General features: G+C 43.1%; 1 protein-coding gene across 5 annotated transcripts in view; it reads left to right on the top strand.

Moving 5' to 3' along the window:
* STON2 (stonin 2) overlaps positions 1-14,234 on the top strand; it is a 146,168-nt gene that overhangs the window by 91,738 nt on the left and 40,196 nt on the right. For 4 of the 5 annotated variants that reach the window (XM_060620458.3, XM_060620453.3, XM_060620454.3 and 1 more), the window contains one exon: positions 599-769. The exons of the other annotated variant lie outside the window; for it this stretch is intronic. In XM_060620458.3, coding sequence (XP_060476441.2) covers positions 599-769 — 171 coding nt within the window. The remainder of the gene's footprint in view (positions 1-598; positions 770-14,234) is intronic. 5 annotated transcript variants of the gene reach the window in all.

Below are 14,234 nucleotides of genomic sequence, written 5' to 3'. Positions count from 1 at the left end.
GTAACAAGGTCTTGCATTTTCAATGGGAATCCATTTCTAAAATCTTGATTTCTGCATACCTATTTATCTCAAGCCTGTGTCTCTTATACAAGGCAAGGTTCACAGACTTTAGGAGACTGTTGAGAATCCTGTTTCTCTAAAATTTAGTGCCTAAAAGATAGAGAAATTCACTGTCTTAATCACACCCAGGTTTGCCTGCTCCAGGCATTTCCAGGCCCCTGCACCAAGGTTGCCCCCTTACTCTCATTTCCTAGTCTAGTGTTAATGCTCAAACACAGCGGAAACAAATTTCAGGATTAAATTTAAAAGTACGTGCACTAAAGCACTGCCTTTTCAAAGTAACCTTTGCATGAAGCTCTTGGAATCTAATTACCCAAGTGTTATTGGCCTCCCCCAAAATACCCATGTTGGTGCAGATTGGGTTTAAAGTTCAGGAAGTATTAACAAAAGGAATCAGAATCAAGATCTCAGGCATGGCCTCTGAAGAATCTCCCTGTCTGTGCTTGGCCTCTCCTCCTCCTGGGTGTGCCCGCCTGGGAAGGCCAGTGAGTAACCTGCACATTTTTTTTTTTTTTTCATCTTGGCCCTTCCCACCCAGACGAGAGGACGGAGTGGCAGACAGGCAGGCAGACGGCGGTGAGTCCTGTTCAAGCATGCACGGAGCATACCTCTACCTGCACCCAAGTCCTGGACCCCTCACCACCCTTACCCCACCCCAGGAGGAGCCAGAGCCCCTGCGGGGGTCCGGAGGGGGCCTCTGCTCCCAATGGTAAGGGCTGCCAGCAGCGGGACCACTTAGTTCATTTGCTTTGGTGTTGGCTTTTCTTTTCAGTTATATTTAGATGGGAGAGTTTCTGATGGAATTAAAGATGTTTTGTTTGTTTGCTCTCAGTGGTCCCAAGACAAAGAAATGTCTTCCCCCAGCAGGGTTTATTAGAACTTGTAACCTGTTAGTCTGGCCTTGAAACAAAACTTAACATACTAATTATTTCTGGTTAGTACAGTTTACCCTTTTGGCCCTCCTAAAAAAAAAAGGAAAAGAAAAGAAAAGAAAAGAAACCCAAAGAATATCATTTACCAGATAGCTTTTGAAGGAAGGAAAGTGCTAAGGATTGTGGCCATTTTAATACATGGGCACCTCTGACTAAATTGAAAAGTAGCTTGTTACTATAGCTTTAGAACAGACCAAGATGACATTTTGTCTTAAAATGAGCAAACAGAAAACCCTTTTTAAAAGATTTCAGTGTTGAATGAAGGATGCTGGCAGAGGGGTGTGAATAAGAGAGTTACAAGATAAGTTGGTCTAATTAAATATATATGAACATGAAAGTATTGCAGTAAATCTGTGCTGCTGTGGGAAGAAGAAAGTCAGATGTTCAATGTGGGATTCATGTGGTATTTAAGGGAGAAAACTGAGATCTTTGTGTAGTGTGTTGAGACTTCTTTGAGGGGAGGGTTGGAAGGCAAACGGAGGAGGCTGGGAAGCAGGTTTTTTTTTTTTTTTTTTTTGCGTGGGGCTGGTGCCAACAACTTCTCCCTCAATTGCTGTGGGTGAGAGTAGTTCAGAGTAATCAAGTGCTGCATTGTTAGCAGGCTTCTGAGTTTCAAATATTTATTCTAAACACAAGCCATTGATTGCACTGGCATGGGAAAGAATGAAACTGCTGCCTCTGGTTCCTGGCCTAGCCCAAACTTTACTACCTGGGGAGATTTCAGGAAAAAGGTTGTAGGAAAGATAAAGCTAGAAGTGTAATGTGAATTTGAAACTACACCACTATAGTATATTTGAGACGGCCCCATTCCTTTAGCCTTGAGGAATTGTATTGTGGTTACATCTGAGCTAAGGGGGTTTTGTAAGAGAATGGTTTAGAAACTGCAGTAGAAACTGCCCAAAGCTGAGGCACTCCCATGACACATGTGGAAGTTTGGCCTGTGCCCATGTGTCCCTGCAAATGTAGTACAGGTTCATTCTTGGCACCACTGTGCAGGCAACTTAAGGATTCTCTATAAGGAGCAACCTGTACATCACATAGGTAGGTTTTCAGAGCAGCGGTAAACAGTAGCCCTAAAAAGTACTGTACCAAGAAGGGTATGAAGTTGTGTGTGCATGTGTGTGTAAGTGGGGAGGGGCACAGGCAGGGTGAAAATCCCCTTCTTAGATTGCATACCCTTCTTCTGAGTTTCAGGACGATACATTTTATCTTTTGTTGACAAGAAATGAGTAATTCGTCATCATTATCATTATCAAGGTTCCTGTGGTGATCATACGAGTAGTTTGTTTTCTTATAGCCTTGCTTTCCTCTTGGCTAATTAATCAAAAGCATAGTCTGACTGCAGCCCAATCAGCCAGCTCATTAAAAGACCATCCAAGAATGTCACTTACTTTGTTGTTGTTTTTTTTTTTTTTTTTTTTTTGCCTAGTGAGGGTGGGCACGATTATGGTAATTTTACCTGGGATGCGAAGTTTATATTTTCGACTCTATTGAGTTGTGATTGAGAAACAGACGGATGCCACTCCAAGCCACCCGCAGAGTTGACCGCGCTTGGTAGCGCTTCTAGCCTTCACGAGTGTCTGCGGTTTGGTTCCTACATGTTCAGGTCTAAAACTTCACCAGTCCTACCATACCTGCCTCACTCCCCGATCAAGTGCTCGGGAGTGGAAGACAGTTTGGAGGGGTGCGGCAACATTTCCTCCTATTGATGGCCTGTCCACACATTTTCAAAACTTCATGGAGTTTTTTTCTCAAACTAAATTAAATGCAATACCTTCTTGAATTTGGCTTTTCTGAGGCATCTTTCTGGTGAGTTTAGATTTCTTTTCGTTTCATTGTGTTTTTCATCCAGTCCTGTTGCTTAGTCTTTTGAGCAGTCATAGCAAGCAGATTGAGGACTGGCCACATGCTTGGGGACCAAATATGCACTTAAGACAACCTTGCGTGTGAGCAGCACATGCTTTCTCCTTCCATTCTTTGTATCCACATCCCTTCCAAAGAGCCTCCACGCACTACTACCCAGCCCTGGCCACTTCTCTGCCATCCTGTGTTTCCTGGTTGCTGGAATTCTTTTCCCTACCACCCCCTGCTGTCCGAAACCTCACAAGGAGGTGTTTAGAGACTTCCAAAGGTCATGGTGGTTTTTCTAAAAAAACAGAAAGCAACACCTTTATTGTAGGGATGCTGTAATAAGTGGCTGCTACATACCCCCAGGCTGCATACATCTTAGGGCCTGGGTCAGGGGCACGGTTGTTGATCCAGTCACCGCCCTTTTAGTGCGCTTCCTAAGTGATCAAACACCGCGAGTGAAGTAGGAGTGGAGTGAAGCAGCTGGCGGCTAGAATATAATTAGCCTCGGTCTGGAATCTTCAGTGAGTGCCAGTTTCCTGCTCCTCAGGGCTCTTTTCTGGTCTAGTGTGTTATCTTTTTCCTGTAATATTTCTTAGGCATTGGTGCTCTTCGGTTAATGCTGTGGGGTCCTTTGCAGGATGTAGCCCTATGATCATTTGGTCACATTTCATCTGTAGACACATCCTAAGCCAAGAAGAGACATCATGGAAAGACTCACCCTGAACAAGTCCTCATAAGGATGGCATGTCATCCACATCATCTTTAAAAACCTCAGAGGATAATATGAAAATGCTGAAAGGAATGAGACCGAGGTCTTGAGGAGTAAGTAAGGTGTGTGAATGCAGGCAAGAATGCAGGCAGAAATGAGGAGTATCAGATGAAACTTCACCCTAATGATTGTATAACTTTTTTTGAGGTTAGGGTGAAAACCTCGGCCTGCACTGAGAAATCATATTTGACTTAAGGCAACCTTTTTCTCCCTTTGGTTGTATAATAGACTTTGAAGCTAATCTCTTGTGATATGACTTTGTAGCTCCTCTTGTCAAGAGGTAGGGTCTAATTACCCAGCCCCTGAATGTGGGCTTGGCCTTGTAACTTACTCTGACCAATAGAATGTGCAGAAGTAGAAGGGTGAATGTGTATCCCCAGCATAGGGCTTAAGCGGCCTCTCACACTTCTACTTGCTCACCTAGAATCTAGCCCGGTCACCATATGGACACTCCTGGACCCACTTGCTGTGGCCCAGAGACCCTTGTATCCCCAGCTGATGGTGGTCTTGAGCAGATATGTGAGGAGGAAATCCTGGACCAGCCAGCTGACCTGACATGTGAGTGGGCCCAGGAGAGGTCACACCAATGGGTCCGAAGACTCAGGAGCAATAAGTAGTGCATATTGTTTCAGCTACTGAACCTTGGAATGGTTTGTTATGCTAATAATAACGAATGAATTCGTGTGGTCACCTGGAGATACTGCTCCTGTGTTCACTTCTTGGTCTGCTAACATCACCACAAATGCTTGGTGCAACTCAGCATGAGAAATTCAATCCATGAAGGAACTCTGTTAGATGGGGGACATTTCCAATTCTTGTGATCATCAACATTACTTTGAGAACTTTTTAACAACACATACACCTATGTCAGATTATTCAACTAAATATCTATAGATGGGGACTAGGAATCTGTAATTTAGAAAGCTCTGGTGATTGGCTAGGATTGAAAACCAATAAGCCAATGGTCTTGTTAGTCCCTTACATTACTGAAAGATGCAGTGATTCCAGTTCCTCTGTACTTGGACAAACAACACTCCAGTGGTTCAGAGTTCTTTACTGATTTGATATATGTACAACCTTGGATCACGAGTAACTTGTTTTGTGAGTGTTCCGCAAGACGAGCAACACTTCTAATTACATTTTAATTTGATAAACGAGCAATGTCTGGCAATACGAGTAGTACGTGATGCTGAAGTCACATGATCACAACTGAGGCAATTCTCAGAATTCGCTTTGATAGACAAGTGCTTTGGATTATAAGCATGTTTCTGGAATGAGTTTTACTTGCAAATCAAGGTTTTACTGTATCTCGAGCCACATAAGAAAAGTTTATAGTCACCTTTGAGCAATCGCATTGACCTGATCCTGGATGAGAAAAGTTCACAGGTGCAGATTGATGGCTGCAATTATACACTTTTACTATTGTATCCCACGAGATTTAGAACATTGTATAGATTTCCTGAATAAGTCTTTGGCATTGGGGATGTAATAGGGCCCTTACTTGTTACTTATTAAGAAGACAAGGCAAACAATGTTTTAGCCCTTAAACTACAGGTGAATTTTTGCTGTGGTGGGTGTATCAGTTGTTGCTACAATAATGTTACATTACAAACAACCACAAAATCTCACTAGCACACAACAATACACTTTTTTTAAAAAGTTCATTTATTTATTTTTGAGAGAGAGAGAGAATAGGCATGAGTTCATGGTGGGGAGGGAGGGGCAGAGAGACAGGGAGAAAGAGTCCCAAGCAGGCTCAGCACTATCAGCACAGAACCCTACCTGGGGCTCAATCTCAGGAACCATGAGATCATGACCTGAACCAAAACCAAGAGTAGGACCCTTAACCGAATGAGATACCTGGGTGCCCCACAACAATATATTTTTATTAACCCCTATGTCTGCAGGTTAGGGTGGGAAGAATCAACTGATCTTGACTTAGCTTCATTGGGGGTGGCTTTGTTTTACATGTCCCTCAATTTTTCTCTCGGATCAACTGTTCGGGCACGTTCTTCTCACAATGATAGCAGACATAGAAGAGAAGAAGCCACAATGAGCTATAGCTCATTTCAAGCTTCTGGGTTATGCCATTGACTGTTAACATCCTGGTGGACAAAGCAGGTCATATGGCCAAATCTGTCAAAAGCTAGGGAAATACAAATTTGCAGAGAGAAACCGCAAAGTCACGTGGCAGAGGGCATGGGTACAGAGAGAAGTAAAGAATTAGGGTCATTAAAGTAAACTCCCATGATGGGGGAAGGACATGTGAGGGATTTATATTTTTTCCTTCTTTGAAAAGCTGGTGAAGTCAAAACTGGGTTCCAGAAAGTGTAGAAGTAAGTGTCTTTGCTGCTATGATCTGCAATGGAGTGTTAAAGGGAAAAAAATTCCTATAATTACCTCAAACTTGATAGATAAGAAAGATGGCACTAGAATGCCTCCATTTCTATTCTCACCCCATTCCCCAAAGTGTAAAGGGATCATGAGTTCGGTTATTCACTGGCCACTTCCAGGAAGGGCATGATTTGGGGTGAAGTCATTGTGTTAGGTCACATCACATCCCTTTGCTACCATCACTTCTTTCCAAGGCAAAAAGAAATGAGTTTCCATCTAGTCAGATCATTTGGAACCTTTTCCCAAATACTAGCCCAATGTTGCAGTGGTTAAAAGAGATTTTCGTGAATATACTTTTTGATTGCCTCTTTCTGGATTGCTTAATGAAAGATCTATAGTCCTGTGCCTCTGGTTGAGATAGGAAACCCATGTTCCGAAATATGATTGAGCTTCTCAGATATTCTCCACAACAGAAACTATGTTTTACGGTGTTACTAAGAATAACAATGGAGTACAGTTGATGTTGAACAACGTGGGTTTGAACTGCACAAGTCCATATATACATGGATTTTTACAGTAATGTAAATGTATTTTTCTCTTCTTTATGATTTTCTTAATAACATTTGCTTTCTTCTAGCTTACAGTATTAAGAATACAGCGTATAAAATATATACAAAATATGTTAATTGACGGTTAATCTTATCAGTAACGCTTCTGGTCAACCGTAGGCTATTAGTGGTTAGGTTTTGGGGAGTCAAAAGTTACATGTGGATTTTTCAACTGTGTGGGGTGTCCGTTTCCCCAACTCCCGGGTTGTTCAGGGGTCAACTGTACTTTATTTCAGGCCACAGGTTTATAGGCGTTGCTATTGACCATTCTGTGCTTTTGGATCTGCATAGTGTATTAAATTTACTTCCGAGGAAACTGAGATACAAAAGATTATGTAACTTCCATGAAGCCACATCTACTGGCCATCTGAGATTAGAAACCTGTCCTCTTGGTTTTTCAGCTTTTTCTTGGCAGTCTTATCGATGCTGCCTTGTTTCACAAAAAGCAGATGAGGCTACGATTACCTAATGGGTTTCTCTTCCTAAGAAGCCCCTCCCTCCTAGTATTTATGCTCCATGGGAAATAAAGAATTCTAGCAGGAAGGTATTCAATAATATAAGATTTCTGTATTATAATGTTAAGGAAAATAAGCTGGATTATAGGTCATTTCTAAATTCTATTTGCTAAGGTTTCTTTGTTACTGTTTTGATCACAGAAATAAATTGGGGTGGGGACTGTTTAGATAGAAGTCCTCCCAGGGTCCCTGTGACTGTACTTACTTCATGTATTTTCTGAGCCCTCACCTGCCATTTCTGTTGCCTAGTGACTGTTCAGCAATTGCTTGCAGTGGTTCTCTAACAAACAATGCTCTATTTTATGTGGAAAGCTGATTTGATTAAACAACTCACTTAAACTAATGCTTCGTAGGAGCCATGATATGATTGGAACAGGCATTTCTAGGGGTAGTCTGGTCAAATTAGCACATGCAAACAATCAAGTAATTGCAATGGCTCTGAATATATGGAGTCTGCTACCATTACTGTATAAGCTGGTTCTCTTGGATAGGTTGTTTCCATTCTGGTGATGGTTTTGCTGGAAACCTCTTGTGTCTCCCATATAACGCTAATGCTGCATAATATATTGTTATTTGAGCAATAATTTAATATCCTACACCTCCTCTTACTCAGTCTCAAGGGCCATATCTGCATTGTTTACCACCAAAAACCTAGGATCCAACATAAGAGAATCTAATTAGGTACTAAGTGAATGCATGAGTGAGTGGATGCTGAGAGTATGATATCTAGTGCCTAGGACAAATTTAGGATTCTTCCCAGGTGATTCTGCCCCCAAGAAGGGGTAGTGAAGGGTTAATGTTCTCTTTGGGAGCTGGAGGGATTTGGATATGGATCTCAGCAGAGCTGCCTGAATCACATTCTTTCTGCTACTATAGCAACAGGTTGAGAATTCTGCAGGCTTTGTCTCCTGCCTACATTGGAAATGCCTGTATGCAGGCGACCTCATTGTCTGAGGGACAACTGTGTGTGTGTGTGTGTGTGTGTTTTCTATGATGTTTCAATGAAGCAGCTTCTTTGCAGACACAAAGAAGCCAACACAAAGCAGGGGCTAAGAATCATGGAAAGGCTGAGAGAGATCTTGTTTTGATTGGAGGGACATTTCCAATCTTTTGTCCCCTGAAGAGATGTGAAGTGGAGAAGGATTTGAGGTTTAGAGGTAGTCTATAGTATCTTCTTAATGAGACCTGTCTTCTGAGAGATGCCTCTTGGCAGCTTTTGGAAACCTTTCTCTCTCTCTCTCTCTCTTTTGGGAACCTTTCTCTTACTGTCTTTGCTTAACAAATAGGTGGTAGTGAAGCTCTTGGATTATTGCCCGTGGTGTGTTCACTTCTAAGTTTGGAGATGCCAGAGTGGACCAGAATGTAGGTCTTTCCCTCTGTATTTACCAGTCCTTCTAATCAACTCTGTATCTTTGTTGAGAAGGAAGGACAAGTTAACTGAGACAGAAATGGAGGTGTTAGTCTTTACTTGCTGTAGCAGTGTTGCAAAGAGAGGAACGAAAATGGGGAAGCTGCTGAGGAAAGTCACTTAGGTGGTATTAACTTCCCAGGAGGTGTCTGTCACTGGCATTTAAAAAATGCCCTGCCTGTTTACTCGGGACTGCTTCTCAGGTGGGTTAAGATTAGAGTTTAGGGCTAATTGTAGTTCTTGTTGGACTAATGGGTGAAGTCAGCAGACCTTAAATACCACTTTGAATTGATTAATCACATCACCACAGTAGTGTTTTCACTTTGCACGCAGATGGAGAAATCTGCCTGGTTCACTCTTTGTTGCTGGTTTACGAAAACATTTTGGTCAGAAATATCTGAACGTCTCCAGCCATTCTTTAGAAGCAGCACTGAGTTCTTAAAAGTTCCATTTTAAAAACTTTTATGGCGCCTGGGTGGCTCATTTGGGTTGGGAGTCCGACTTTGGCTCAGGTCATGATCTCACGGTTTGTGGGTTCGAGCTCACATCGGGCTCTGTGCTGAAAGCTCAGAACCTGGAGCCTGCTTCCGATCCTGTGTCTCATTCTCTCTCTGCCCCTCCCCCACTTGTGCTCTCTCATTGTCTCTCATAAAGAAATGTAAAAAAAAAATTTAAAAACTTTTATCCCTGACCCACTACATACCATTTGAATATGGGATAAGCCCTTGGTCTGTATGTCTCAGAGTTCCCTCAGCACTGCTTTTTAAGTCTAGTGTGGCCACTGAAACTCCCAGTTCTTGCGGTGTGGTCCAGTGGGCTCTGGGCTGGGAGCCAGCAGCCCCTGGGGGGGTCTAGTCCTAGCCTGAGTGGCCTTGGGCAGCTCAAGTGGGGATTTTAATTCCACTGCATATAGAATGAGAGATGTGGATGACATTGCTAACATTTCATTCACTTCTCTCATACACACACAAAAACTGGAACTCCGGTTGTTGGAAAAGTAGAAAATGCCTTTGCTTTCTTGAAGGTCTTGTAATTTGCAGCTCCTTTAACTCCTCATACTTTAGGTCTACACTTCAGTGTCAAAGATTCCTCAGGGAAGACTTTCCTGACCCCCCAGGCTAGAGCAGGGCTCCAGGCATATGCTCCCTGCTAAGTGTGTTCCTTTATCTCATCATACTTAGTATAGTTTGTAATTATCTTTTTTTTTAAGTTTATTTATTTTGAGAGAGACAGAGACAGAGTGAGTTGGGGAGGGGCAAAGAGGGAGGGAGACAGAGAATCCCAAACAGGCTCCACACTGTCAGTGTGGAGCCCGATGCGAGGCTTAAACACAAAAACGTGAAATCATGATCTGAGCCGAAATCAAGAGTCGGACACTTAGCTGACTGAGCCATCCGGGCACCCCATTTTTTTTAAGTCAATTTTCTCTCTCGTAATGTGGCTAAGGTCTTTGGGAGGCAAACACCCAATCTGTTTTGTTCACCATTGATTCTGCATAGGAGTCACTCAGTAAACATTTGTTTTAGACTGACAGTGCTGCATTTGGCTGTCTGGAGGGTGCAAAGATGATCACATCACAGTCTGTGCCCTTCAGGTTCTTCAGATTTACTTGTCCTGTTTCTCTTCCCTACCATCTCAACCCATACCCAGAATATGCTGTAAGAAATTGACAAAAAACCCAGGGCTCTTGTCATTGATCTGATCATTAGATAGATTTTCATTTTCCTTGATGGGACTGGTTAGTCTTTTGTGACAAAATCCATGAACTGAAGCAAGGTCCTGAAGGAGGTTATTAGAAGACAGTATAGAGAATAAAAGCAGTGGATGAAAAAGAAAAAAAAAGAGAGAGAGGGAGGGAGGGAGAGAGGAGGAGGAGGAGACAGCAAGAAGAGCTTTGAAATCATGTGGTTCTATCTTTTTAATTAATTTGCCTGTAAGTGTCCTTATGTGACTGACAGGTTTTACAAGCAAGGACATGTTTCTTAAACAGAATTCATACCTGAAGTGTTGAGTAATGGAAACACAAAGAGTTTACAATCAAAAGGTGATTATAAGCACACAAAGAGTTGACGGGACTCCAGAAATCTCTTTGCTTTAAAAACCAGGAAGATACCAATTTTCCAGAGGATTGGCAGGTTCCTGTAAACCAGTACAGTTAGGATCAATACAGGCCTTCGCATTATGAAACCAGAGCTGGCATTGCACATTTGAACAGCAAGCCTAGACCAGATGCTGCCAGGAGGGAAAAGCGAGAATTCATCAACCAGGTACAGGAGGAAGAGGGGGGGGTTGATTAAATTAGAAAATGCAGGGGCGCCTGGGTGGCGCAGTCTGTTAAGCGTCCGACTTCAGCCAGGTCACGATCTCGCGGTCCGTGAGTTCGAGCCCCGCGTCAGGCTCTGGGCTGATGGCTCAGAGCCTGGAGCCTGTTTCTGATTCTGTGTCTCCCTCTCTCTCTGCCCCTCCCCCGTTCATGCTCTGTCTCTCTCTGTCCCAAAAATAAATAAACGTTGAAAAAAAAAAAAAGAAAACACTTAAATAAAAAAAAAAAAGAAAATACAACTAACTCCTTTTGGTCTCACTGAGTTTGGAGGAGAGTGACTTAGGGAAGTTATACTGATTAAGCTTCTGTAGAAAGCATGAAATCTCTAGCTTCAAAAAGCCAAATAACTTCAATTTATCTTGAGAACAGGTATAGAGAGTATGGATAGCTGAGAGAGGTGTAGTGTCTCTTCTGACTCTCTTTAGAGAGTTCAGCTTTCCCGGCAGAGGACAGCCTTTGCCTGCACACTTGTTCCTGCTTCCCTTTCTCACCCAAACCCACAGGCCCAGAGGGTGTCAGTCGCCGGCCTTTAGGCTTGGTCCACCGGGGGGGTTAAACCCCAGCCAGACTACAGGCCTCCCAAAGCCATTCCAGGAAGAGAAGAATGACTAAAACAGTCACATAATCTCTCTTCTTTGTGGGGAGGAAGGAATTTTAGCCAAGAATGCAAGGTGTGCCTGTGGGCTTTGTGCCTACGCTGCATACATCCTACACACACACACACACACACACACACATGCGCGCGCACATGCACACGTATGTCCACTCTGCTTGTTCACTTACTTGGGCAGAGATAGTACGGTATGCCATGTTGGCCAAAGACCAGGACGTAACTGTGTTGAGTTGACAAACAGCCGGGCCATCAGGCTCACGTGTCTCACGAGGCACTATTAACTGGCCCCTCCTTCATTTACAAAACTATGCTCAACAAAGATAATATGTGGAATGTGTTGCCTTTCTATTTGATATCCCCTTGCGAGGTAGTTTCAGAGCAGGTCAGCTCCAGGCGGTCTCTTGGTTTCCTAGGAATTTGCCCTTTTCTAGCACTTTCACACAATTCTTTAAATCCCTTTGTTTCTAGTGGCAAAGCCTTTGTCTTTATATGGAGTTAATAATAATGTCTCTCTCATTGGAGCCTTCTGGGAAGGAAATAAGATCATCTAAGAAAATTTTTTTGCACAGTGTCTGGCATATAGTGTATGTTGAAAACTTGTTGCCATTTTTAATATGATGATGAGATTTCAGCCTTTTTTCTTCTTTCCTCCTCCTGAGTTGGAAACACCCCTTGACATTTGGTAGTTCTCAATATCAGGGTTTATTCCAGTGTGGGCAGAAGAGAGGGGAGCAGTAGCTGGGCAGGAATGGGGGTGATGGAGACCTGTGCCCATGTTCTTCTACTCCCTCCTATTCCATTGCTCTTCCTGGTATATCATACCGATTCTTTACCTGTTGATGGCTGGATGCAAAACTGAGTGCAGTGCAAAAAGGAATGTGCATTCAGCTCTGTCTTCTAGGAAGTGGTAATCTAAGTTCCTGACCCACTTTTACCTATTCTGCAAGGTGCTCAAATCCTAGCTCAAACTGACCACACCAACTAATGTCTAACATAGCAAGCGCCCTAGGGTTACCACTGGTACCAGTTGATTTGATCAAGGAAGACAGGAGTAGTCATGGAACAGTTTGGCACCTAGAGGAAAACACTGTTTAAAAGTCAAAGAGCAAGTCAAGTGTCAAACTTTCTGAGCTACCCAATCTCTCAGGAATGAGAGGAAGGAATATGAATCACTGGACCTGGAAAGAAGGCACAGGAGAAAGGAAACAGGAGGTCCCCGGTTCAGCCCCTCTGTGAAAGAGTGGCCATTACATTATAGCTGAGTAGCAGAGCTGGGACCCTAAGCTTCTGTAGCCCTAGCCTCCTGACCCACAAAGTACAGGTGGTAAACATAAGGTAATGTATATAAAGCACATGCCTATAAGCCCTGGAATAAATACTCAACAAATGTTAGCCATGATCAGCTCATGCAGAACACCTGTGTATTCAGCAATTTGGCTGCCACTTTTGCTTCCCAGTTCAATGTGACTTAACCTCCACCACTTGTTCCTGATGCTGCCTACAGCTTACATGTTGACCACAGTTAGTGGGGAGGAGGCATCGCATCTGTCTGCAGCCCTGGTTAGTCTTGACAGTTCATAAGTTGGAATTAAATGAGCCATTTTGAGGATTCACAGATAGTGTTCTGTCATTACCATAGATGGTGACAAAGAGCAGGCTCATCACACAAGGGGCAGGCAGCTCTCTGATAATGACTGCAGGATGGCAGTATGTGTGTCTATGTGTGTCTATATGTGTGTGTATGTGTGTATATATATATATATATATATATATATATATATGTTTTATTTTATTTTATTTTATTTAAAAAAAATTTTTTTTTCAACGTTTTTTATTTATTTTTGGGACAGAGAGAGACAGAGCATGAACGGGGGAGGGGCAGAGAGAGAGGGAGACACAGAATCGGAAACAGGCTCCAGGCTCCGAGCCATCAGCCCAGAGCCTGACGCGGGGCTCGAACTCACGGACCGCGAGATCGTGACCTGGCTGAAGTCGGACGCTTAACCGACTGCGCCACCCAGGCGCCCCTGTTTTATTTTATTTTTGAGAGAGAGCGCACACCAGCAGGGGAGGGGTGGGGAGGGGGCGGGGACAGAGGATCCAAAGTGGGCTCTGTGCTGACAGCAGACAGTCCGATGCAGGGCTCAAACTCACATGCTGTGAGATCATGACCTGAGCCAAAGTCAGATGCTTAACGGACAGGTTAAGATGCCACCCAGGTACCCCAGCACTGTGTATATATTTAACTTGAATTCATATTTTATCATTTCTTTCATTTTTATGATCAAAGCCATATTTTATTCTTCATTCATTCTGGTGAGAGTGGGGTGGTTTCCATTGGTGTCTTTCACAATAAAAAAGTAGAAGAATGGGTATAAATTATACAGTTTTAAACACGAGACAAATTCAGTGTTATTTAATTCACCCTGCTCACTTTACAGATGTGGAAGTTGAGGCCCAAGGGTATTAAATGAATTCCCTGAGTGGCAGAAGGACAGGTCTTCCAGCCCTAATTCAGGGTCCCCTGTGTTTGGTCTTTTGGTTTATTGCTCTTCCAAAGTGACCATCGCCATAAAACAATTGGAGAGCCATTGTTTTTGAAGCGTGAAGGTGGTCATCTGTGTGGAGAAGTCTCAAACAAGATAATGACACCTTTGACCCAGTCTCTTCCTGTCTTTGGCACATTATCCCTGACTCGCTACAGGACATACACATCTATTATGTGAAAGAGGCAGTGATGACAGAATGAACAGTTCCTGTTTTTCCTCTCTGAAAAAGAACTCCTCCACTAACTCTGTGCTGTTAGATATATAGTCGTGAT

This window comes from Panthera onca, chromosome B3 (genome assembly GCF_046562875.1).
Source record: "Panthera onca isolate mPanOnc1 chromosome B3, mPanOnc1 haplotype 2, whole genome shotgun sequence".
NCBI lineage: Eukaryota > Metazoa > Chordata > Mammalia > Carnivora > Felidae > Panthera > Panthera onca.
The sequence above is the reverse complement of the archived record's forward strand: the minus strand, read 5'-3'. Positions and strand labels throughout refer to the sequence as shown.